The 24,719-nt window shown below is 49.5% G+C and overlaps 1 protein-coding gene across 11 annotated transcripts; it reads left to right on the top strand.

Annotated features, from left to right (window-relative positions):
• Positions 1-50: 50 nt before the first annotated feature.
• Positions 51-24,701, top strand: ADAM9 (ADAM metallopeptidase domain 9). Of its 11 annotated transcripts, none has more exons than XM_086865582.1 (24): positions 52-383; positions 554-654; positions 2,411-2,479; positions 8,463-8,560; positions 9,069-9,133; positions 10,135-10,213; positions 11,670-11,746; positions 12,475-12,664; positions 13,417-13,482; positions 13,920-13,991; positions 14,527-14,696; positions 15,033-15,114; positions 15,854-15,987; positions 16,196-16,367; positions 16,485-16,577; positions 16,791-16,986; positions 17,501-17,606; positions 18,028-18,211; positions 18,852-18,932; positions 19,396-19,501; positions 20,516-20,654; positions 21,077-21,179; positions 21,748-21,875; positions 22,649-24,701. In XM_086865582.1, the coding sequence occupies exons 8-24, from the start codon at positions 12,488-12,490 to the stop codon at positions 22,761-22,763; spliced, it is 2,124 nt and encodes a 707-aa protein (XP_086721708.1). In that variant the 5' UTR covers positions 52-383; positions 554-654; positions 2,411-2,479; positions 8,463-8,560; positions 9,069-9,133; positions 10,135-10,213; positions 11,670-11,746; positions 12,475-12,487; the 3' UTR covers positions 22,764-24,701. The 11 variants fall into 11 exon arrangements, with proteins under 11 accessions (XP_086721707.1, XP_086721708.1, XP_086721702.1 ...); XM_086865576.1 differs by having other exon boundaries at positions 79-383; positions 2,411-2,635; XM_086865579.1 differs by having other exon boundaries at positions 79-406.
• The last annotated feature ends 18 nt before the right edge of the window (positions 24,702-24,719 follow it).

Raw genomic sequence — 24,719 nt, 5'->3', positions numbered from 1 at the left:
GGAGTGCGCCCAAGCGAGGCGCTGATTGGCTGGCGGGGGGGCTGGCGGCCAATGGGCGAAGGCGAGGGGCGGGGCGCTGGTGCGGCGCGCGGTCTCCCCGGCGTGCGCCGGTCTCGGGCCGAGTCTCGGGGCCGCTGTGGCTCCACCGGGGCTCAGCCGGGGCTCGGGGACCCCTCCCTCGGGTGGTGCCCGCCGCGCTCACCCGAAGAGCAGACACCTTAGAGCCGGAGAAGTGCTCTCAGGGGTCTGTGTTGCCGTTAACGGGCAGCGGGGCGGCTCAGCGGCCACATCAACGACCGACTCCGTCCGAGCTGGCCTTTGTACTGCGCGGCTCCCACCAGTGTCACCCCGCCCTGTGGGAACGGGAGGCAGCCCAGGCTGGGGTGCATTTGTGCTCTTTTCCACAGTAAATTGACTCCATTCCCCGTGTCCGCCCTTCGTGTCGATTTAAGGGAGAATCGCTCCTGTCACAGCCACGGGAAAGACAAAATGTCTGTGCTTGGATGTCAGGAAATCTCACTGCAATGCTTTTTCTCACTGTGCTTTATTCTAGTTACAAAGCTCGTGCTGGAACCAGCGAACGGCCCCAGTCCAGTGCTCGGCTCCGAGGTCTCATTTGTGGCTTCAGACATCGCAGACCTCCAGAATTTATTAGTTAGTTTTCCCTGTTTCTCCCAGAGCAGCTCCCGTTGTTCCTGCTGACGGGGCTGTCTCTCCCTGCGGGATTTGATTGACCCGGGCCGGGTGCTCAGCTGTCCCGGCGGTGCCGCGGCCGGAGCCCCGAGGGGCGCTCACGGTGCTCGCACCGCAGGGCTGCAGCCCGAGTGCCGGGAGAAGCCAGGGGAGATGGATGTGGCTCTTTCTGACCCTGCGAATCTCATAGCCCTCAGGCAGGAACCACAGGATGATTCATGTTTGTGCGTTATTTGTACAGGGCACAGAGATATCCGTGCTGGGTGCGGGGCCGTGCTGGGTTCCGGGCCGGGCCGCTGCTCAGGTCCGTGCTGGGTTCCGGGCCGGGCCGGGCCGCTGCTCGGGGCCGTGCTGGGTTCCGGGCCGGGCCGCTGCTCAGGTCCGTGCTGGGTTCCGGGCCTGGCCGCTGCTCAGGTCCGTGCTGGGTTCCGGGCCTGGCCGCTGCTTAGGTCCGTGTTGGGTTCCGGGCCTGGCCGCTGCTCAGGTCCGTGCTGGGTTCCGGGCCGGGCCGGGCCTGGCCGCTGCTCAGGTCCGTGCTGGGTTCCGGGCCGGGCCGGGCCGCTGCTCGGGGCCGCGCTGGGGGCCGGGCCGCTGCCCGGGGCCGTGCTGGGTTCCGGGCCGGGCCGCTGCCCGGGGCCGCGCTGGGGGCCGGGCCGGGCCGGGCCAGGCGGGGCGGGCGGGCCTGGGCGGGCGGGCGGACGGCTCCGCCCCGGGGCGGTGCAGCGCAGGCCCCGGCCCGGCTCCATAAGGCCGCGGGGCCGTCGGCCGGACCCAGCGCCCCACGGGAGGGGTGATGGGGGTAAGGAGTGTCATGGTCCGGGCCTGGAGCTGCCTCTGTCGCCTCCTACTCTTCCTCATCTTCCTCCTCTTCCTGCTGCCGCCGCCGGCCGCGCCCGGGCAGCCCGCGGGTGAGTGCGCGGGGCCGAGCCGGGCCTGCTGTCCGCACCCCCCTCGGCCCCCAGTTCCCTTTCCCCGTCCCCTTGGGAGGGTCGGGCCCCCCTTATCACCGCTCCCCGGGGCCATGTGGGGAGGCTCTGGCAGCCGCTTCCCTCCCCTGCCCTCGAAGGGGCAGAGACGGCCCCAGGGCTTGGCCGGAGCGGGGGCTCCTCCCGCCGGCCCGTGTGCCCCGCGGGGTCCCGGGGGTCGCCGGTGGCAGCAGGAGGCTGAGGGAGGGGCAGCACCCCCTGTGCCCTGCCCGGCATCGGCAGTGCTCCGGGCAGGGATGCTCCGGGGCCCGGCGGGACAGAGCGGCTCCCTTGTCTGGAGCACGGAAATGTGGAGCTGCTCCCGGCCCTGCCCTCGGTCCCCTCACACCTGCCCGAGGCCGCAGGTGTCCCGCGAGCATCCTCCCGTGGCCGTGCGCTCACCGAGAGCTCTGCCAGGCTCTTCCAGAGCAGGAGGCAAAGCCCCTGGAGATGCAGGGCTGTCCGGCCGGTGCAGGTGGCCTTGGCCGGAGGAGCTCGGGTAAGGGGTAGAACCGTGCAGGCTGCTGGCCCCAGGGAAGCAGCGCAGGGCTTTTAAGGAGTTGGTGCCCTGCTGTCGTTAAGGGCTGTTTATGAACTGAGATGGTTCTGTTTGTGGGCTCCTGAGTTGCTGATTCAAGGCTGTACATACACGACAGGCAGAAATGCCTCCTCTGTCATTGATTCCCCCTCCTGACGGGACATGTGCACTGTGTAAAACTTTTGTGTTTGTCATTAATGCATGTTTTTTATAGTCAGGTCTTCCCAACTGAGGAATATACCACTTGATACCGGTGCTTCATGCTGAGGACAGTGCTTATGTGGTGTGTGCCTCTCCCCGAGGGATTCTGGGCTGGAATCTCTTCCTCTTGCTTGCTGCTTTGTTGCTGGTGTGTGAAGTGAAAGCTCTGAGAGGTGGCTGGTGGTGGAGATGGCACAGCATATTGGGAGCTGCAAGTTATACATCTCTGAGATACCAGGTGCTTGTGCTTCCAGTGAGGTGGTTGTTTTGAGGAATAAGATTTTAGTTCCTGCCTGTGGGAAAGAAACACTGCTGTCAATTCCTGATGGTGGATGGTAATATTCCTCTCTGCCTTTGGAACTCTCTGTCGCAGCTATTAATGCCAAACCTGCCATGAAATATAATGAGCCTCCTTTGCCTGAGGTATGAGCTTGAAGGAGAGGGTAGAAACCTCCAGCTTTTGGGTTATAATGTAAGTGCTTCTGACACGTACAGGGCTGTAAGGCAGGAGTGGAGTGTTACCAGAAACTGTTACTTGAAAATTCCTGAATGACCATAATCACACAGTGATGTGTAGCCTTAAGGGATTTGCGTGTATGGCTTTTCCTCTCCTGTTTGTGTCCATAGGAGCCTTCAAAATCTGACTGTATGAATTCAGAAAAATTCACAGGCAGAGACTGTTTTGTGCTACTCCATCTCTTTCTTGATATTTGGTGTCATATGCACACCAGGGTGTTCCAGCCAGGCTTGGCCACAGTAAGTGTCTAAATGCTTGGGTTTAAATTTCTAGGGAGGTAGGGTGTTTGGTTAAGATAATTCTTTTGTTCAGATCACAGAAAACACAATACTGCCTCATCTATGTTGCAAGAAATCTGGGACAATCATTCAGCAAAGAGAGGGTTTGTGGTTATTTCCTCCATGTGCAAAGGAGAGAGAGGAAAGACATTTCAGTGTGGCTAACACTGCCTCTTGTAGTGCATTGCTTTTACAAAAAGGAAGTTTGAACCGTGACTTTAGCATTTCTGCATGTCTTGATCATTATTATTTCTCAAGCTAAAATTAAAAAAAAAGGTAAGAATGTGCCTTTCACAGTTCCCTTTGGTGGCCAGATGTAAAGCCAGTGATGTCTCTAAAGAGAAGGTTCCCACAGACTCGGCTGAGAGAGCACAGCTGACCACAGTGCTCACAGAGTTCCCAGCTGGTAAGATGGGGAGGAAGTGAGTGGGCTGGGCGTGCTGAGCCCCTGTCCATGGCCGTGCTGTCATGGGTGGAAGGGAGGGATTTCAGGGCCAGTGACCCACAGGAGGGTTCATCTTGCTGCAGAGATCAGCTTGGCTTTACCTGCTTCTCCCTGTGAGAAGGTTCCGAGGTGCAGAGGGTGTAATGACAGTACCAGTGGACACACATAACAGTCCTTTTTGTAGAACAAGGGGAGCTGTTGTCTTGCAGATGAATTAGGCTTTAGGAAGGGCAGAAGGAATGGGGAGAGTCTAGACAGGAAACACTTGCAGCATAGCTCTGGATTTCAGTAAGGGGTGTAAGAATTTTCTAGGAAATATTTCTGTGGGAGAGCTCCGTAACCTGATCAGCATCCAACATCCCTGGTGAAATACCAAAAGAAGCTTCATGAGCTGCTCTGGCCAGGTTTAATGCTGTACAAATAATCCAGGTGAGCAATACATAGAGATGAATTTGCTTCTCTTGCCATGATAGTTGGTCATCTCTTCCTGCCTTCTAAAGGGCACTGGCACAGCAGGAGACCCAGCAGGTGTGAAGAATGAGAGCAGGGGAGGGAGGATAGAGAAGTCTCAAGGAGTGGTACCTGTAAAAGAACATCTGGCCAGATGTTTCCAGGTGTTTTGAAGGTGAAGCACCTCTGAGGTACTCTTTAGTCTTTGAGGTAGGGGAGGAGCTGGAGCTGCTGGCTCCACAGAAAACATTCCTACATTTAGAAGAAGACTTGTTATCTTTGTGTTTTGTATAAACCACTAAACACTTTTAAGTGGACTTGGATAATATTTGCATAGTGAAAGTGAAGGTTTTTGCTCGCAGTAGTCTAAAGAGTAAATCCTACTTCAACCATGGCCTTAGTGCAAAAGTCAAGTGCACCAAAAAATGCTTTTCCTGGCGTGTCATTGCCTGCAGAAATCCACCAGCAGTGGTTCTGGTGTTTTGAAGGACATGTGTAAGTAAGCCAGGTCATGGAAGTTTCTCCTCAGACACTGCTTGGCAAACTCCTGTATGATTCTGAAAATAGGATATGAAGAATGCAGATGGAGCTGGCAGCTGGTACCTCCCAGTCAGATGGGATTCAGGCTCCATGAAGACTGGGATAGCAATCCCAGTGATTTGAGCGCGAGGGAAGTATCTGTCAGAAATAAGTGGCTTTGAAAGGAGGATGCAAAGCATTCTGCTGAGGTGGAAATAATTGTACAAGTATGAGAGGGTGAAATATGGGGAGCAGGAGCATGTTGCAGGAAAGGAAATGAGTGTCAGAATAGGCTGACAAGTGAATCAGATGTGCTGTCTGTTTTGAAGGAGATCAAACTGTGGAGATCCATAAACACACACAGCACAGGTACCTTGGTATGTGTGAGGCCTCACTGGCCTCTTGTGTCCTGTAGTGATGCTTTTTTGTTTGTGGCTGTTTTGTCCATTTGTGGTTCATCAGAACAGCCTGACATGAACAGGCAGGGGTGGAAGGGAATATTGCATATTGATGCTCTGTGGTTGCAGGAAAGGAGAGGCAAGCATGACAGCACACTGGAAATGCAAAGATTTGGAGCTAGAGAGAAGGGAGTGGAGGGTTCCCCTCCTCTGGGAGGTGCAGCTTGGAGCACAAGGAGCTGATCCCTTGGAGACTGGGGATGCTCCGTGTGGAGCTGGTCCTGCCCGGGGCCCTGATGGGCTGGATGGGCCTGATGCTTCTGGCACTTCTGGTGAGCAATCCCCTGCCAAGGTGTGGGATAACTCGTGCAGCTGACCTCAGCTATTCATTGTGATCAATTGATGGTCACCACAGTTAACCTAATGAGTTTGGTATTAGCTGCTGACCTGCTCACATGCTGATGAGCTTGTTTTTATGAAATTATCTTGTTTTGTGGTGTAACAGGCCACGGTCTGAACTTTCCTCTTTTTATTTTGTTTTTCTTCCATTGAAGAGTGTATCTTTGACCTTCCGTTGCTAGGCTTGGGAAGGAGTCACAGCTCAGGAAGGATGATAATTGAGGGGAAGTGTGAGTGTAGGTGGCTGTAGCTGTGTGCTGTGACTCTGTAACTGAGCCAGTGACCCATGGACATGCCAAGGCCTAGCAAGACAGGGGATGCAGTTTGAGCTTTGCTGAATACAGATTTTACCTGTCAGGCACCCCTGGATCACTCACCTGAGCACTCCCAGAGCTTCCCTCAGTGTCTGGAGAGCTGTTATGGCTGTGATGTGTTCTGGTGGTTTTCAAGCTCCCACATGCCGTGGAGCATGCATGGAATTCCTATGGTGGATTTGGGGTGGGGAGGGGAAGATGATTCACATCTTCCTGGTTGTCTCCAATGCTTGGTGATTAATGGCAGCCTCTAATGAGATGAGATAAATATGGTCATGGATGCAGTTGTGTTTTTCTGATCAGAAACAAGATCTCAGCCCGGAAATGGGTCAGCAGCATGTCATGTCCTCAGTAGTGACGTGGTACAGCTCCAACAGCTGCCAGTGACACAGAGCACCTGAGGATTACAAGCCCTGTAACTTAATGAAAATCTTATTCCAAACTGTACCTGACCTTTGTAAGAGGAAAATGTGGGAGCAGGGTTTGCTTTCTGCTTGGCTGCACTTGTCCCTTGGGTTGGATTTATGTTGAACTACTCTGTGCCCTTTTTGAGGGTTGCTGGTGATGTGTGAAATGATGCACAGGGCACTTGGCATGGAAACAGGTTCTTTGGGAAATGAGGGGCAGTGCCAGGGAGATACCTGCTCAACTCCCACCCCCATCACTTCCAAACTGGGGATGGGGAAGGATGGGAAGGAGGGCAGAAATTGGGGAGAGAACTGTCAGAGCATTCAGGAACTTGAAAATTGCCCTCTTTTAGTGCTGTTGCTCTAAGAGGACCCTCTTGGAGTTGTACTCTTCCCAGAAATCCCTCCCAGTTCTGCTTTACGTGATGATTCACTCACTTGTTTTCTGCTTCCAAGCTGCTCTTGGGCAAACGTGTCCTATTGCAAGCAGTGCCGAGCTTGGCTGTGTCGTGCTGTTTGTGTAACCTGTGCCTCGAGAGCCTCCAGAGCCTGGCCCAATCTGCGAGGGGCAGGAATGGCCATGGGAAGGAACAAGAGCAGAGCAGTGACCTGCAGGAACTCGGGGCAGTTGGAAATGACAAATGGAGAGAAGTGATTGCTGCAGTATCTTGGTGGCTCATTCCAGGGAAGGAAGCGGCCCTTCCCTCCCTTGTTTTCAGGCCAGGGAGGTATTGCCACTGTTCTGTAGCCTGTAAATGTAAAGGGGCTGTTTGCAGGAGTCTCATTGCTGCTTTTTTAATACCTTTTGTCTACAAACGCTGTATTAACACGGGTTCTGCTGCAGTGTGTGCCTTGTGGGATTTCCTGAGGAGCCGTGGGGCTGTGCCTGTGCTCAGGTGACAGAAATGCTGTGGGCAGGCAGGACAGCCCAGTGCATGAGGCCTCCTGCCATGGACGTGTGTGCTGTGGAGGGAGGGAAGCTGGAAGTGATGCTGGCTTGTTCTTTGGGGATGGTGGTGGGAAGAGTGTGGGAAGGGGACTTGCTTTTCCCTTGGCGTGCCTTTTTGAGTGCTGAGGCGAGGTGATGATGATGTGTGTCAGCTTGCCAGGGATGGGAAGAGGAGGGGAAAAGCATCTGCAGGAGCCTGAATGCCACTGCAGCCTGGTGCTTTTTGGGGAACCCCTGGCTTTTAAAGCCTGCCTGGGGCTGCTGCCCATTTTCCAAAGGACAGAGCAGGCCTCTCATGAAGGCTCTGCGCTCACAGTGCTGTCCTGCAATTCAGAGAAGCCAAAAGGCCTTGGGAGATGGAGTGTGAGTTTTGGTGTGCTCTGAGGGGCTGGTTTTGACTGGATGCAGCATCTCAGACCCACTTGAGAGGTTTTGGAGGATCTTGGACACCAAACACTCACCTGCCCCAGATGTGATGATTTCTGGAGATAGACAGTGAGGATAACTGTTCCCTTTCGCCTTGCTTTTGTTGGGAAGCTCAGACTCCTCCGATGAGCTCATTGATTCCTTTGCCATGAGCCAGGAAAAGTATTTCTCTGGATACTGCCTGTGATCTGGGCTGGCCAACCTCCTGCTTCCTGGGTGAGCAGCTCTGAGCCAGGCACCAGCAGATGCCACCACTGATGGGAAAAGTAATTTGCATGCACAATTTATTGTTGTTTACATAGTTAATATAAAACAGTTGCTTGCAAAAACTGTTAAAGGGAGCTTGGACTGTGGACTTGTTTGGTTCAGGAGATCTGTCTGATGTTGCATGTGCAAGTAATAAATAAAGGGGTCTGTGACAGCTGCTTTGTTGCAGGGATTTGTCTCACCTCAGTTGTTTTGATGAGGCCCTTGAGAGCTCTCTGAGACCATAATGAATAGTAGCACCAGCCTCAGGTCAGGAGTTTGGCTGTGCTGTGCCATGGGGAAGCACAGGAGCTGCTGGAGCTCTTTGAGAGAGGTTGCAGGGGGCAGTTCTGCAGCCTTGCAACACAGGATGCTTGGTTTGACACTGGCTATCCTTGAGTGAGTCCTTGCTGTGCTGACCTGCTTTAAATGCTGATTCCTGCTGTTGAAGAGTGGTGGTGTATGAGATGGGTACTTGTAAGGCAGTATTTGGAATGTGAAAATGGCAATTTTAAACTTTCTGGAAAAATTGGTATCTTCTCTGCAGTTTGTGTGTTTTCTCTGACCCCTTGCAAGGCAATCCATATCTGACTTGCTCTGAGGTTTACTCTGTGCCCTTCTGTGTGTGGACTTTTCCTGAAGTCGTGCTTTCTTCCTTGTGCCTCATCCTCTTGATTGCTTTGTTCCTTTAGGCAGTGTTTCTGTTCTGCTTTCCAGGTTTCCAGGAGATTTCCCAGCTCACTTCCTACCAAGTTGTAACTCCACAGAGACTGGGAAGAGGACGACGAGAGGCTTCCAACAGCTCCTCCATACAGGTACTGGGCAGTCCTAGACATATCTTCAGGGTAGTGTCTACTTCCAAAAAAGTGCACCCAGAACTGGCCTGAAATGCCCATGGGATGCTGCTGGATTCACCTGGCAGCAGGGAAATGTCTGTCCTTGCAGAGAGCATCACCTCTGACACTGCTGGCAGCTGAGCTACAGAAGTGCCTCCTCCCTCCAGCGGTCACGAGTTGCTGCAGTGGATTTTTGATCTGGGTGTAAAACTTGCATCGTGTTCAGTAAAAAAACTCTGTTGTCCTTTTCTGGCTCTGACTTGGAACTCTTCTGTGGACATTTTAGAAGAAGAAAGAATAAGAAAACCACAGTTCTATTTTGAAACCATTTCTTTAATGTGATTTTGCCCCAGTCACACAGGAAGGGATCCTAGGTTCTGGAGGCAGGGACAATTATAAAATAAATTTCAGGCTCATCCACCTTTGTTGGTTTCAAAGACTGTTTTATTCATTAACGTGAGTGAAATGCACCTTTCTTTGTGTCCAGGACAAGGTGTCATATTCTGTTGAGATTGAGGGAAAAGAATACACCATTCATCTAGAAAAGAACAAGTAAGTGATGAATTTCTTGAAATTATTAAATCATTCAAACTGGTGTGTCCAGATGACAAGCTGGCACATGAGTTCTGAATCCTGGGGTTCTGTATGGGAAGAGATTGAGTCCTGGTGTCTTGGCCATCAACAAGAGATGTTTTTTGATTCCTGCAGCCCTAGGGAACCCCCTTCAGAGCAGGAAGCTGCAGATTACTCCAAGGAGACACAGGGAGCCTACAACTCTTTTTATTCACAGCTAAAAATAAACAAGCTGAACTTTGTTTCAAGTAAATATTTTCACTTTTGTCTGGATCTTTTAGTTTTGTATTTTTTCCTGTCTCAGTAGCACAAGGACACTAGTAAATGAGGAGACTGACTTTCCCTCCAAGGTGTGAACACTGAGCCCTCCCAGCTGACCTAGGAGCTGTCTGTCCGGAGTGTAAGGGCCACTTGCAGCACTATCACATGGTCATTTACCAGGCCTCTGCTGCTGGGGTAGAGACACAACTGTGCAAGCCCCTGGGGAGCCCCAGCTGCCACTTGCCAAGGCCCTGACCCTCAGAAACATGGGAATTTAGCTGCACCACATCAATGGAATTACTAGGATGGTGCAGCAATCTCAGTCGTGGGAGACTTTCCCAATGTACTTCCTCCTTAAACTGGGGAGAAGAAGGCATATGCAGCAGACTGAGGGCTAGAATTTATTTTTTTTCCTGCTTGGAAACAGGCTTTTAGCACAATTTAATGGGTTTTGCTGCTTGTTCTACTCTCTGAGTTTTGTTTTATGGTGGTTTGTTTTATTTCATTAGCAGTGCTACCATTCTGGTGTCTTAAATTTTGCTGTGAAAATATACAACTTCTTTGTTAATTTTGGAGGGTTTTCCTTTTTAATGTTTCCTTATTTAATTGCAATCTACCTATTTGTCACACTTTTGATTAGGGCCATCTTGCTGCTCTGCTCCAATGTCATGGTTGTTTAATGAAATTCCTCTTGTGTTCCTTCTCCCCTTTCATTGCAGAGAACTGCTGCCCAAAGATTTCACCGTTTATACTTATGATAAGGAGGGAAAGTTGCAATTGGAATATCCAGATGTCCAGGTAGGATTTCCTTCTGTTCATATCCTCACTGAAGGTGGCTGGAACAGAGCATCTGTGGGATGAGAGAGTCAGGATTACAAAAGGATAGCTGTATTTTCTGCTGGGCCACCTTCAGCACCCACTGTCCTCTTCCTGGAGAGAATCCTTAATTTTGGATGAAGCTCTAAACTGTGAAAGACCTGTATTTTCTGATGTGGTGATGGTTGCTGTCTCATTAAAAGCCTCTGCCAGGCAGTGCTGCTCTCAGCTGTTGGCATCTCATTACTGGGGTGTTGCTGCCCATTGCACAGCCCATTGCAGGGCTGCTGTCACTTCTGGCCTCTGCCTGCCTTCCTCCAAGGCCTGGAGCCCAGGGGCAGCCCTGGGTGCTCTGAGGGCTGAACAGGCAGCTTTGGTTTTGCTTTTGCACACAGTGAGCTTCCAGATGTGTCCCCGAGCCAGTGAAGTGCCAGTCCATTCAGCAGGGCTGGCTGCTAGGACTAACAACTTGTGTTAGTACTGGCAGGTGGGAACTGCTGGAAGGGATGGATGGGATCGAGTCTGAAGGACCTTTGAGCAGGATGTGATCTGTGTAGTGCTGGAGTTACTCCACAGAAAGCATGCTTGCAGCCCTTGTTCTGTACAAGCAGACTTCCCGCCATGTTGCCTTTGGAAATGTAGAATTAAAAGCAGTTGTGTGATAAAATATGCAAGAAAACTTTTCTAATGGCCTCACTCTTGGGGATCAGTGTTGTTCCTTTGAAAGGGAAGTAGTAGTCATACATGATTCATAGGATCTTGTTCTTGAAAACAGAGCACCTGATTCAAATGGCTATTTGCTTCCTAGTTAAAAGGGATTGGGTAATGGGGGAAAAATGCTTTTTTAGCATTAGGTCACAGAAGTCAGGCTGACCCTGAGTGATCAGCACAAGCCCTCTGTGCTTTCTGCATTCCTTGCTGAGCACCTGGTGACAGAATCTGTATTATAGACCCCCAAATGAATGTCTAAAAATGCCCTAGCTAGAGAAAATGGAGTGTAGCTGCCCCACGCTGCCCCTTGTCTAGTTTCCAAAATATGTATGTCCAGAGCACACAGTGGAGGTGTCCATCTGTCAGGGCTGCTGGGGGCTGGGCTGTGCAGCCAGAAAACTCTGGCACTGGACAGCACCTGCTGTCCCTCCTCCTGCTACAGAGAGGTGAAAACAAGCCAGAACTTTCTGCCAGAAAACTGAAGAGTACTTTGGCCCAAATCTGGAGGGAGGGGCTGGCCTCAAAATATTTGAGGCAGGGTGGAGGACAGGAGAACAGGAGAGGGATAGCCTAGGTCAAGTTAAGAAATCTAGCTGGGGTAAATTTAACTTAATGCATTTTGTGTTCTTGAGTTGTAATCTCTGCTGGTCAGTGGCAGATCAGAGATTGCCCTGGGAGTGCAGGCATGCCTGCAGTGTGTGTAATGCACCCTTGTTTTCCTGTCCAGGATCACTGCCATTATCGGGGATTCGTGGTGGGGACCCTGGATTCCGTGGTGGCTGTCAGCGCTTGTTCGGGGCTCAGGTAGCACAACTCATCCTTTGTGTCCTGCCTGTCCCACTGTGGCTGCTGAGCCCAAAACCCAATCCTGCTGTTTTTAACTGTGCCTCAGCAAGCCAGGGAGGCACTGGGTGACTGAGCTGCCTTGGTGCTGTTGTCCTGTGGCAACTTTTATTCGAGGAGTTCACAGATATTTGAAGTACCATCAAATAAATTATTAATGCAGTTTGTTACCAGAGTGCAGCAAGTTGGTTTCCATGCATATTTGGCTTATTTTTTTAACTTGCACAGATAGTCATGACAGCTGTGCCTATTGCAGAAATGGAATGTTGAACACTAGTCTCCAAATTTCACAGAATTTGCCCTAAACCCTATACACCTCAAGTTTGATGGAACTGTGTTCTACTTTGGGCTAATTGCCATATATTCTGTACCGTTGATTTTTTGCAGGGTCACACCAGGCACCAGAGTGACAATAGTGCACTTGAACTAAAGCATTTCTGCTTAAGACTTGTGATGTAATTCCTGGGGCATTGCAGAGCCTTACAGAGGTGTTTAATTTATTGCATTTGTAAGGCTCTACTCAGTGTGAAAGGCTCCTGCCAGGCCTGAAGTGTGCTGGTTCACAAGAGCTGAGGCATAGGCAGGCTTTGGTTATCCAAGAATAACTGTTCCTGTGTTTAGCTGTAAGAATTGTGGGTACCTGTCCTCTGTGCTCAGTGCCAGATTTCTCACACATTGTCATATTTTAGGGGTTTGGTGACAATGGGGAATGTCACCTATGGGATTGAGCCCATGCATCCCTCTTCTGGCTCTAAACACATTTTATATCGACTGGATAATGTGAAGAAAGAACCCACAATGTGTGGAGTAACTGCTGAAGGCCAGGAAGGGGAACATGCAGAGGGAAATCTCCATCCCAGTATGACCCAGCTGCTGCGGGTAAGTCCTCCCCAGTCCCACATAAGGGGTTTTGTGAGTTCATTTAAGAGTATGGAAGCAGCTTATCAGATTTCCTGGGACTTAGCACATACCTAAAGGTTTTGATTTGGGGGGTTACTGGACAACTCAGTTTCTCCCCCAAAGCAGCCAAAGTCTCCTCCTGCTTCTGCACTCAGCAGTGAGGGTGGGACAGATGACTGGAATATTCCTGGGCTTTTCTGGGGGACTTTTAAGGGCAGGAACACGACCCTCATGGAGAGGCTTCTTAAAGTACTGCATCAAGAGCCAGGGGAATATTGTCATGTTTATCCCATCCTCCTCACCATCACAGTAGCAGTTTGGTGTGAAGTCCCCTTTGTCCTTCAAGGACTGTCTGTACAGGAACAAGACTGAAATGAAAGCAGGAGAATGGAAAATGTTGTGTTTCATTTCAAGATCACTGGCATTTGCTTGTAGAATCTTTCTGCCCCTTTTTGAAAGAGAGTGCTGACTTTCCAAAGCAACCTGTGCAGAGGTCCCTTGCTTTTGAAACAAGGGAAGTCTTTGTGCAGCTGAGTTTCACTGTGAAACACAGAGACTGTCATTGCATTGGATTACAGTGCTTGGGTTTGGCACTTTGTGCTTTGGGTGTGTCTCAAACCGCTGATGGTGGTATCAACTGAAATATGACAATGTCATGAGGGTTTTCTTTGCTTACACTTGAATTAATAAATCTGAAGTTGTCTAAAACATTTTTTTTTTTTTTTCCCTAGAGAAAGAGGGCGGTCCTGCACCAGACAAGATATGTGGAGTTGTTCATAGTTGTGGATAAAGAAAAGGTGGGAGTTCTGTGTGGTTTTCCTTTTTCTTTCTCCTCAGGAGAGAGCCTGGAAAGCCCTCAGGCTTCATTACTCCCAAATGGATTGTTGAAAAACACTTGACAGTTTTCCCAAGTTGTGCAAATATGCTACCCTAGAAGTGGATAAATGTATGCAATGCAATCCTCAGAAAAGGAGCCATCAGGCAGGGAGAGGTTTTGTTAGCAAGGAATCTCACAGTGTAAGGAAAGCACGTGATAAAAACTGCCTTTGCTGTTGTCTTTGGAATACTGAACTGCTGAGCAGTAGCAGTGAAGATGCTGCTGTCTTGGTTAGCATCTTCTTGGAGATTTGGAGCCAGGCAAAAACGTTCTGTTCCTTTTTCTATTCTATACTATATTTCTATACTATTGACTCTGTCTCTTCTCTTCATGAGGTTAAGTTTCTTTGTCTTGCAGTTTGAAGACTTTGGGAAGAGTGAAACAGAAGTAAGAGAACATATGGTGCAGCTGGCAAACTTCCTTGACAGTGTGAGTAGGAGGGCTGCTGTGTGCTGCAGCCCTGCTGCCTTTTGTAAATGTCTACCTTGGGTCTGTCCTGTTACCACTTTGGGGAATGCATCCCCATGGAAGCTTTTCCACCTCTAAATTCATCTGCACTTATCCACCTTGAGAATTAGTTTAGGAAACTCTTCAACCTGTGCTGCGTCCAGTGAGTGACAGGACAGATTGTTGCAATTCTTGTGTCTGTGTAAAGGTTAGAGAAAAATCATTTCTGTAACTCCACTGTTTCACATGATACTTGTCAGAATTGAGACATGTTTCTATTTCTCTTTGGTATTGTCTTGCAATATAGTCAGAGTAGCATTTAAGCCTTCCTCCTGTAGCTAATGAAGGTCTAAATCATGGGCAAAATGCATTCTGGTGGTTCCAGTTGTGTACTAGCTGTGAAAAGAAATCAAACCCACACAGAAAAGATGGATATTTGCAACAAGATCTATAACACCGGGCCACTTGTTTTTGTCTGAAGTTATTAATAAGTATTTCTCCTCCTTTTTCTCCCCAGATGTATGTTATGCTGAACATCCGCATCGTGCTGGTCGGTCTGGAGATCTGGAAGCACGAGAACATCATCAGCACAGACGGGGGGGCTGGTGATGTGCTGGCCAACTTCGTACAGTGGAGAGAGAAGAACCTCGTTCTGCGGCGGAGACACGACAGCGCCCAGTTTGTCCTGTGAGTACCAGCTCCTTCCCTCTGATCCCAAGAAGTTCATTCTGTTCCTGCCTGCTAAGCCCAGCTGTAGTGCCTGTGCTCTTTACATGCAGAGGGATGGTGTGGAAGAGGCTGACTTTCTCTGTAAACACTTGTCTTAAATGAACAGAGTAAAGGAATCTTGAGCAGACAGCAGAACCCTAACTGGTGCTGTTTGTGCTTGCAGTCAGCAGCTGTGTTAGCCTTGGAAAGCTGAGCAGCAGGATTTGTGCCCCACAGGCAGGAGGGGTGTGTGATATGGACTCTGTGTGTCTGTACAGACAGATGATGGCCTTTCCTTTCTCTTCATGACTGCAGGAAGAAGGGTTTTGGTGGCACAGCTGGAATGGCCTATGTGGGAACAGTGTGCTCCAAGAGCCATGCAGGAGGCATTAACGTGGTGAGATTTCTTCAGTGATCTCTGAATGTGATTGAGATCAGAGTTTGCTCTCTGGAAGTCTTCCTGGAAACACAGAGTCTTTCATAACAAAGCTGAAGTGGCTTAGTGGGGCTCCTACATTGTCCCCAACAATTTCTGACAATTCCACAATATCTGGATCACAACTCTAGTCTTCTGCTCAGCTTCTCCTCTGTTCAGTGTGCAGTATTCATGCAAAAGAATTTCTCAGAGAGGATTTCTGTGTCGTTTTAAGCATCTCTGCCTGGAAAGTATGTGGAGCTATGGGTGTTCTCAAATCTGACCTGCAGCTGTCACCTCCCTGAGAAGTGCCAGTTTTAAATGTGTTTTAAATGGAACTGCAGAGCCTTAATGAAACAAGCTGCTGGTCTCAGATAACTGGCAATCCCAGAAACCTGGTTTCTTTGGACCAGTGACAGAAGTGCTGGAATGTGTACATTTCAGGAGAATTGGGCTGGAGTGGAGCGTTTTAGTTTTTGTGTTAACGTTGCAGCTGCCCTGGAAAGTGGAGGTTGTTGGGTAGTGTCCCAGAGAGGCTTCTCTGAGAGCTCTTACTGCTAAGCAAATTCCATGCACTTGGTTGGAAATCCAGCACTGTTGGTCTGAGAATCCTGACAATGTAGAGACAGAATGGCAGGAGGGTCTCCTTGGCACATCAGTAAACATTGACTTTGTCAATATAAGCTCTCTGCTGACTGCCTTCTGTGTCACTCCTGTGCAGTTTGGAAGGATCAGTATCCAGATGTTTGCATCCATCATGGCTCACGAGCTCGGCCATAACCTGGGGATGAACCATGATGACGAACGAGTCTGTCACTGTGGGGCAAGCAGCTGCATTATGAGCTCTGGAGCATCGTAAGTAGCTGACCAAGGGAAGGCCAAGAAGGCTCAAAATGCCCCTTCCACGTGCTTTGTTTTTATGGATTGCTTTCACCTTCAAATTCCCCTTGGAAAGAGTCCTGTTGTGCTTGTAATGGGGACAGCCAACATCCCCCTTGTTCTGCAAACACAGGGGACACTGGCTTGGCTTAGGGTAAAGCTCAGCTTGTTTTCTCCATTGCAGGGGATCGAGGAACTTCAGCAGTTGCAGTGCAGAAGACTTTGAGAAGCTGACACTCAACAAAGGTGGGAGCTGCCTGCTCAACGTTCCGAAGCCCGATGAGACCTACAGCGTCCCATACTGCGGGAACAAGCTGGTGGATGCTGGGGAGGAGTGTGACTGTGGCTCACCAAAGGTTCGTAGCGCTGTGTTTTCCCAGTGCTGCCAGGGCAGTCTCGTGCCACTGACTCAGAGGGGACTGTTTGTGACAGAGGGGAAGATTTTGTGACATTCACAGCCCTTGTGTCCCCAGGAGTGTGAAAGCGATCCATGCTGCGAGCCAGGAACCTGCCGGCTCCGATCCGGCGCTGAATGCGCTTACGGTGACTGCTGCAAAAACTGCCAGGTAGGAGACTGCAGTGTTGTTAGCAAGCTGAGAAAAGGAGAGCGTTGGCTTAGTCAATGCATCTGTGAGAGGGAGTGGTCCTGCGTGTCCACGGCCCCACGAGGGCTCCAGATCGGTCCCTTGTTTGGGGCATGTCATGGGTCAGGTGCAGTGCCAGTCTCTGCTGGCAGATTCCTGGTTCCTGATGCAGGTTTCCATCCCCTCTCTCCTCAGCTCCTTCCTGGAGGCACCGAGTGTCGGGCAAGTTCCAACGAGTGTGACCTCCCGGAGTACTGCAACGGCTCCTCTCAGTTCTGCCAGCCGGACTTCACGGTGCAGAACGGGCACCCCTGCCACGGGCAGGACGCCTACTGCTACAACGGCGTGTGCCAGTACTACGATGCACAGTGCCAGGACATCTTTGGCTCCAGTAAGGAACAGCACGGTGTTACAGTCTTTCTAAGAGATGGAACTAAAGAATACACTAAGTTTATTTGAAATGTATTTATTTGCTTTTCTGTAACAAAGAGCAGCTGGCTTTGGCAGAGGATTTGGAGCAGTGGTGGTAATGGCTTAGCATTCTTCCTGCTGATGGTTGTGCATTCTTCCTGTGTTAGTTCTGTGCTGGGGATCCAAGTAATAATTTTGTTGCATTTGTAATTTCTGGTACAGTGGAGTTTCTGTTCTATAGGGCTGTAAAGAAATATCAAATTCTAGAATTGACTCACATTAAATATCTGTTTTTCTCCATTTTTAAACCTGGAACCTTGCAATTCTGTTGTTGTAACCTCTTCAATGTTTTTATCAAGTTCCTAAGCTCGCTGCTGCATGGCAAATACTTGGTGTAGCAGGGTAGTTGCTCTGGGTACAGGAGATCCTGTGTGAGATGTTTCTGTGCTTGGGTAACGTGGCTCCTCTCTCTGGGGATGGGCTGTTGTTTGCAGAAGCCAAAGCAGCCCCCAACATTTGCTTTGCTGAAGTGAATTCCAAGGGGGACAGATTTGGCAACTGTGGTTTCCATGGCCATGACTACAAGAAATGTTCCAGCTGGTGAGTTGAGCCCAGGGCATGGGGAAGCTCTGAAATGCGTGGCTGGGCATCTGTATTTGGGTGCTGCAGTGTCAGTTTGGGATGTTGTAGTGGGTGTGCAGGGGAGGGATGCAGGGCTGTGGTGAGGAGAGCATGTTCCACATCTCCTGTGCTTATCCTAAGTGTTCACATAAGGGAAGATGAGAAGCAAATCATCATGTTTTCCTTAATGTAGAGATTCCAGCAGCATACAGAAAGAAGGAATAAACTATTCTTGCAGCACTGGAATGAAGCCCAGTTCAGTTTTATTTGTTAAGTTGCCTCAATTTTGTTTTCCAGTAGCATCTTCCAGTAGAAAGGGAAGATCGTATCAAACACATGGTAGTCCCATTCTCAGAATAAATTCAAGTGTCACTACAGTGTTCCTGTGTTGCTGTTGTAGGAATGCCATGTGTGGGAAGCTGCAATGTGAAAATGTGAAAGCCATGCCTGTGTTTGGAATCAAGCCTGCTATTATCCAAACTCCCATCAGAGGCACCACATGCTGGGGGGTGGATTTCCAGCTGGGCTCTGATGTCCCCGACCCAGGAATGGTGAATGAAGGTACCAAGTGTGGTAATGGAAAGGTAATTAAACATTGAAAAATTATATCCTAGTGTAATAATTTGGGGTATTCATGGGAATAAAATTTTCATCTGCATTGTGTCATGAATAGTTATGACCATTACTTTTTGATGCCTGTAGTTAATGTAAAACTAAATGAGTCCACTGATCCCCTCACTGCCCAGTACTGCACTGCGTGTGCATCAGACATTTAATGAGCCTTTCATTTGTAGGTGAAGCGAAAGAAACTGAGTTTGATGAGAGACAAATCTTTGCTCTGTCAATGAGCAGGAAGAGCCAGGCACACACAAATGCCTTGAAGACAGCTTTCAATTAAAATCCAACTAAACTAAAGAGTGCAGAAGCTTAGCCCTAGCAGAGGAATGTGCATTCCACATGTCCTTACTGGACACAATTTAATTGCTGTTCCTTTACATTCAGACTGGAGACAAAAGGCTCCAGTGCCAGCTCAGCCCCATGCTGAGAGGCCTTTTGTGGAACAGAGTTTCTGCAGAGCTTGGAATTGTCAGTGAGAGTGTGTGAGGCTTTGTGGCAGCAAGCACAGTGTGGCTGTGGAGCCTGGAGCTAGGAGCAGGGATCTGGGCAGGCAAGGGAGCACTGAAATGCCATCATCCCTCATCTGTGTGCATCTCTGTCCCCCAGATCTGCAGGCACTTCCAGTGTGTGAGTGCCTCTGTCCTGAACTATGACTGTGATGTGGAGAAGCAGTGCCATGGGCATGGGGTAAGCAGGGAAGGGAGGCAGCAAGTTTTAAAATGGTCATTAGTAACTTTATTTTTCTGTTTTGTCAAACTGTAAAACTATAAAATGCCTCTGGGCAAGAGAACCTGTAGCAATGTAAAAAAAATCTTTGACAAAACTCTCTGCCAGGCAAGAATTCCCCATTCCAGTATTGCTAATGAAATTTGACTCTGCATCTCACAAAGAAAAAAACAAGCAAAAGCCATGGTGTGTAAGCTGTTGGGATAGCTAATCCTTGGAAGCTCTTCCTGAGCAGTGCTGTGTGTGCTCAGTCATGTGAAATCTTGGGATGCCTGGCCAAGGACTGTTTGGAACTGGGTAGGGAGTTACTGGGTAAAATTCTCCAGGCTGAGCAGTATGAGGGACAGAACAGGCTGTGGCTGCTGCACACAGATTGAATTGCATTGGGATGGAAGTTACTGAGTATTTGTGTTTTGGCATACAGGTGTGCAACAACAACAGGAACTGCCACTGTGAAGCAGGCTGGGCCCCCCCTTTCTGTGACTCCAAAGGCTACGGGGGCAGCGTGGACAGTGGCCCTCCATACAATGGCAAGTGGCTGTGGGGGCTGGGGCTGGGTGCTCCAGAGGAGCCCATGTGCTGGTGAACTTTGGTGGATGGCTCTGCACTGGGTTTCTCTGGCAATGAATTCTGGCAGAGGTTTTCTGCTCAAGGTGTTGCACTTATCTCTTGGGATGCTGGGGTAGGGATCTGTAAGGATCTGGACCAGTTGAGTTCAGGTGATTTCTGCCACCTTGGAACAAAAATCCTCTTGGACTTCCCTGTACCTGGGCTGGGAAGGGAAGCCCCAGTGAAGCATGATTCCTGCACAAGAAAAGGCAAGCTGACAGAGCTGGGAAGCTTGCTTTGCTCACTGAGGGTTTGAAGGTGAACTAGGAAGCCAGAGCCAAGCTCTAATTTGGAGAAAACTTGTGCTGTGTCCATGTGGAGTGTATAAAGATGGGATTGGTGTAACTTCTGTGGGCTGCAAGAATGATCTTGAAGACTGTTTTTCATAAGCTGGTGTGGGTTTGGGAAAGCTAGGCACTGTGGTGCAATAACAGGCTGGAGAAGCACACTGGAGCTCAGGCAGATCCCTCAAATCATCAGACAGAGAAAGGGAAAGACTGTTTTAGTACAGCCTGCAGGGGAGAAATTGCTGCATATAAAAGTGTCAAGATTAAGAACCCACGTTCTTCATCTACAGCAAACAGTGTCTGGAGAAGAGGTAGATTTAACATCGGACCAAAAGGCAGCAGCTGTTTCCCTCTCTTGTGAGATCTTTAGTAATGAAGTAATGCTCATATGTCATGAAAAACGAGGATTGATCTCCTAATGTGCTATTACAGCCCAGGGTATCAGCTCTAAAAGATAAACAGGATCTGTTTGGGCATATATCTTACTGGACTCTTTTGGGTTTTTTCTATAAAAAATGGAGAGCAGTTATAGAACCATTCCTACCAAATTAGGTAGGAAACTACAAAATGCAGTTCCCCTGCTGTTGTGAATCTGGTGGTGGTAACACCACCTAAGGCTTGTTTCTCCTCCGTGGTTTTGCCCCCCAGACAAAGACACGTCGCTGCGCAATGGGCTGCTGGTGTTCTTCTTCCTGGTGCTCCCACTGCTCGTGGCTGCTGCTCTGGCCTTTGCTAAGAGGGACAGGCTGAAGCGATGCTTCAGGAGGCTGATGTCCCGCTGCCACTCGTGAGTGCCTCCTCCTTTCTGCCTTTTCTTCTGCCCTTCATGGATGTTTATTTACACCAGCCAGTGCCAAAGTGTGGAGGCATTTCCCAGTCCCAGGATGTCAGGTGAAGGCCTCTGCATCCAGTGGCAATGACAGAAAAGATAAATTCACCCCAAATCAAGAGAGCAGAGAGTTTTCTCTTTATTGTTATGTTTGTTCTTGTGCATTGGTGATGGGAGTTTGTTTTTGGGTCCCATCTTTTTATAAAGGGGCAAAGGGAAGCTGCCAGAGTCTTGAACAGAAAAAGTGTTGTTTTTTATTAAATTTGTGGTACATCTTATCTTTCTCACACTTGACACATGCTAAGGTAGTGTCAATCCAGCTGTCAGGTTCACAGTGTCTGGTTTATGTGCTCACACTGTCCATATCCATCGGATTTCAGGTCACTTCAGTCTCCTCCTCCTCGGCCAGACGCTGAACCCAGGGCCTGCCAGCAGAGAGGCTTCTCCCGTGGCATGCCATATGCTCCAAGAGCTGTACCCATGGTACGAATCATCTCCTTGCCCCTACTCTATTTGTTACTCTCAAGTAAAGACATGAAGGAAGTTACCATAATTCTTGCCCTAATAAAAGCTTTAAAGTTACTTCTTCATTTCTGAAAATTGTTTCTCCCTGATAAAAAGCAGAGAGAACATTTGTTTCCTAAGGGTTGTGTGGGGGGCTCCTCAGTTTCTCAGTTTAAGTGTTGTCCCAGGCTGTGCTTCGTTTGCCTGTTCTGCTGCTCCCTTTTCCTCATGACAGAATGCCCACCCCACATCAGAGCCCCTCTCCTTGTCAGAGCAGTTGTCCTCTGAAAGCCAAAACCAGCCAGAGCACACTCCCAGAGCAAGCCAAGTTGTGATCAGCCTTTCTGTGTTTTTCAAAGTCCAGCAGTTCCTAGACTGCTGTTGCTTCTTCTTACTCAGTTTCTCAGAGGAAAGAGCAGCTCTGACATTGCCAGGCTGGTTTGCAAGTGGTCTTGAATGTCACTTAGTTTTTGTGTCACTTAGTGACACAAATATTTTGATTCCCTATGTGCAATTTGTGAACATTTTCTTTATATTTTCTTTGTAGGATATGCATCCAAATACCTTTCCTGTCCCAGCTTACCCAGTTAACCAGCACTCTCAGCAGGCTTTCCACCAGCCCTACTACTCCCCGCCGCAGTACCCGGTGCAGCAGCCGCAGAGGGTGCCCAGCAGGTCAGTGCAGTTACTGCAAATGCCCATTGGCAGCCGCACTGATGGGATTTCTTGTCCTGGCCTTCACTCTTGGGAGCCCTGGGGTGTTCCATCACACATTGTGTGCAAGCAGGGCTGACTTTTCACTGGGAGAAGTTTCTCCTTCACCCTGAAAGGCAGCACGTTCATCCCTCGCTGTCGCTGTGCTGATGAACGAGGCTCAGGGCACTGCTGGGGGTGCAGATCAGCCCAGCAGGTTAAAATAGTCACTGTGAAAGCAAATTACTCAAAAATCTGTCATTGTGCTGGTTTGTGAATGTTATGGCCAAGTGCAAAATCCTTTCTCTTAACTTTTGAACAGAAAGTTTCCCTTTATTTTTATCTTGCTTTTTGGTTGTGCTTGTAAGATGCAATGCTGTGCTGTGACACACAGCCCCAGGAAGTGCCAGAGCATCCTAATGGAGCTCATGTTGGCTCTTGGGCCATGGGGCTTTGCAGAATTTTGGGAGAAAAGGTGAGTTTTGACAAGTGGGGGTTCCCAGAGGATTTCAGGCCATTGAAGGCACGGTCTGAGCACGGCACGTTGAGGATGAGTTTGGTGTGGGAGCAGTGGGGTGATGGCAGGAGAGCTGGCAGTGGGAGGGTGCTGGGCACTGCAGGAAGGCACAGTCTGAGCACGGCATGTTGAGGAGGAGTTTGGCGTGGGAGCAGTGGGATGATGGCAGGGGAGCTGGCAGTGGTCAGAGGGCGCTGGGCACCGCAGGACTGACCCCACCTCCTCTGTCCCCTGGCAGGCCCCCGCCCCCGCAGCAGAAGCTTGTACCTCAGGGACCGCCGGCACCACAGCAGAAATGTTTACCTCAGGGACAGTACTTCCCTTCCCGACCGGCACCTCTGCCTCCCAAATAGCTTTGGGCTTCCTTGGGGCCTCGGTGTGAGCTGACCTGCTGGCTGTGACAGCTGAAATTGCAGTTCCCCTTCTGGCATCCCACGGCAGTGCCGGCAGCCTCCCTGCTGCAGCCTGGGACAGGGCAAACAGCGATCCAAACCAGGAATGTAGAACTTTACACTCAATAAATACCTCGACCAAAGCTCCAGGGACTGAAACACCCAGCCAGCCTGTCCCTCGCTCTGTCCAAGCTTTGCCACTGCAGCCAGGCCAGCAGCAGGAGTGCAGCAGCCTGCAGGGAAATAATCCTGCAATCCAGCACCTGGGTTTGGGTTCCCCATTTCTGCCACGAGCCCTGGTAAGGAAATTGTCTGACTTGTTGTTGTCTCTCTGACTGTGCAGTATGGAATTGGAGTAACCTGTTTGCAAAGCAAGGAGATCTGGTCAGTTAATTTAGTTACTCTGCATGGACTGGGAAGTGTTTCCCATGGACATCTTAAATGCATAAATGGAATGAGGTCTCAGAGGACTATTTGAGGTAGAGAGGTCTATTTTAAACATGTTTATGCATGTATATATGTTTATAGATGCATAATAATGCACTTAAATTCTTAACTCCATGCTGACTGACACTCAGCTGTGCTATAGGAGCACTGAGTTTAATGCTTTTTAATTAGAGAGTGGCAAAATGAGACTCCTGTACTAATTCCCACTAATACATGGCAGTGATGATAAAGGTACGAGAAGACAGCCGTGTTCTGGTTTTAAAAAACGGGGTTCTGTTAGGTTTTAATTTGGGTCTAAAGACGGCAGCAATCCCTGCAGAACACTGGGAAGCAGGAAGTGTCTCTGCCTGGGCCACCAGAGGTTCTCTGAGCACTTTAAATGGGAACCTGGTGACTGATGCACCCCCTCTTTTAATATCCAAACCCTGGTAGTGCCAGTCGGGATGTGTCTGGGCTGCTGTGTCAGACTAGACTGCCCTCTGCTCCTGCACCATGGGCTAAACTCCTCCTGAGCAGAGGTGCTCAGCATCCACCGTGCTGAGAGAGGGAGCTGGAGATCCTGATCCCATGGTGCTGTGGGTAGAAGCTGGATGTTGTGGTCAGAAATAGAAATCTATTGCACAACTTGCTAAAAGTGAGGTTCTATTGCACAAATTTGCTAAAAGTGAGACAAGTGCTGAAGAGTGTGCTGGGCTGTTTCACTCTGTGCTCACCACAAGCACAGCTCAATCTGTAAAATCCCCCTAATATTGCCAAAAAATAATCTTTTCCTCTGTATATACATACATAAGTATATATATAGTGTGTGCAGTAATAAAATACTTGAACTCCTGTGGTTTCCCATAAACTTTAGACTAAGATTTATAACACTATTAAAATCTGTAAAATGTCACCTAGAATTTCACCAACTGTACTGGTGGGGGGTCTGCTTTTTGTTCCAAGATTATTTCTTAATTGTGTTGCTGTGTCCCGCTCTGCCTGAGTGGGCTGTCTGTCTGTCTGTCTGTCTGTCTGTCACAATGAGCTCTGCAGCTGGATGCAGCCCATCTCCAGCCCTGCTCAGAGGGTGGGGAAAGAGGAGGGGATCCAAGGAATGAAGTCATCCAGAGAGATGCACTTAACTGTGTGTGTGAACTAAACTGTGCTAAAATCGGTGCCTTTACTAGACAAAGAGTTTTTGTACTCCGAGCCCGCGCGCTGGAACAGCCGCAGTTGCGGAAGGCAGGGCTGTGTGCTTTCAGAAGCGATCCCATGGACAGGAAATAGCTCCAGTTTCTGATGTTGAATGCTGAAGATGACTACTGACTTTCTTTCGTCAAGAGAACAGATACCTGTCCCCGGACGGGGCTGTGTTCACCTCCAGGCTGGCCCCACGCTGCTTTCTGGCCAAAGGGCTGTTCCTGATCCCTTTGTACAGAGCCAAGGAGCAATAAAGATGCCAGTTTTGTACAAGTCTGCCTCGGCCTCTGC

Source organism: Cyanistes caeruleus, chromosome 29 (assembly GCF_971803275.1).
Source record: "Cyanistes caeruleus chromosome 29, bCyaCae1.hap1.1, whole genome shotgun sequence".
Classification (NCBI taxonomy): Eukaryota; Metazoa; Chordata; class Aves; order Passeriformes; family Paridae; genus Cyanistes; species Cyanistes caeruleus.
The sequence above is the reverse complement of the archived record's forward strand: the minus strand, read 5'-3'. Positions and strand labels throughout refer to the sequence as shown.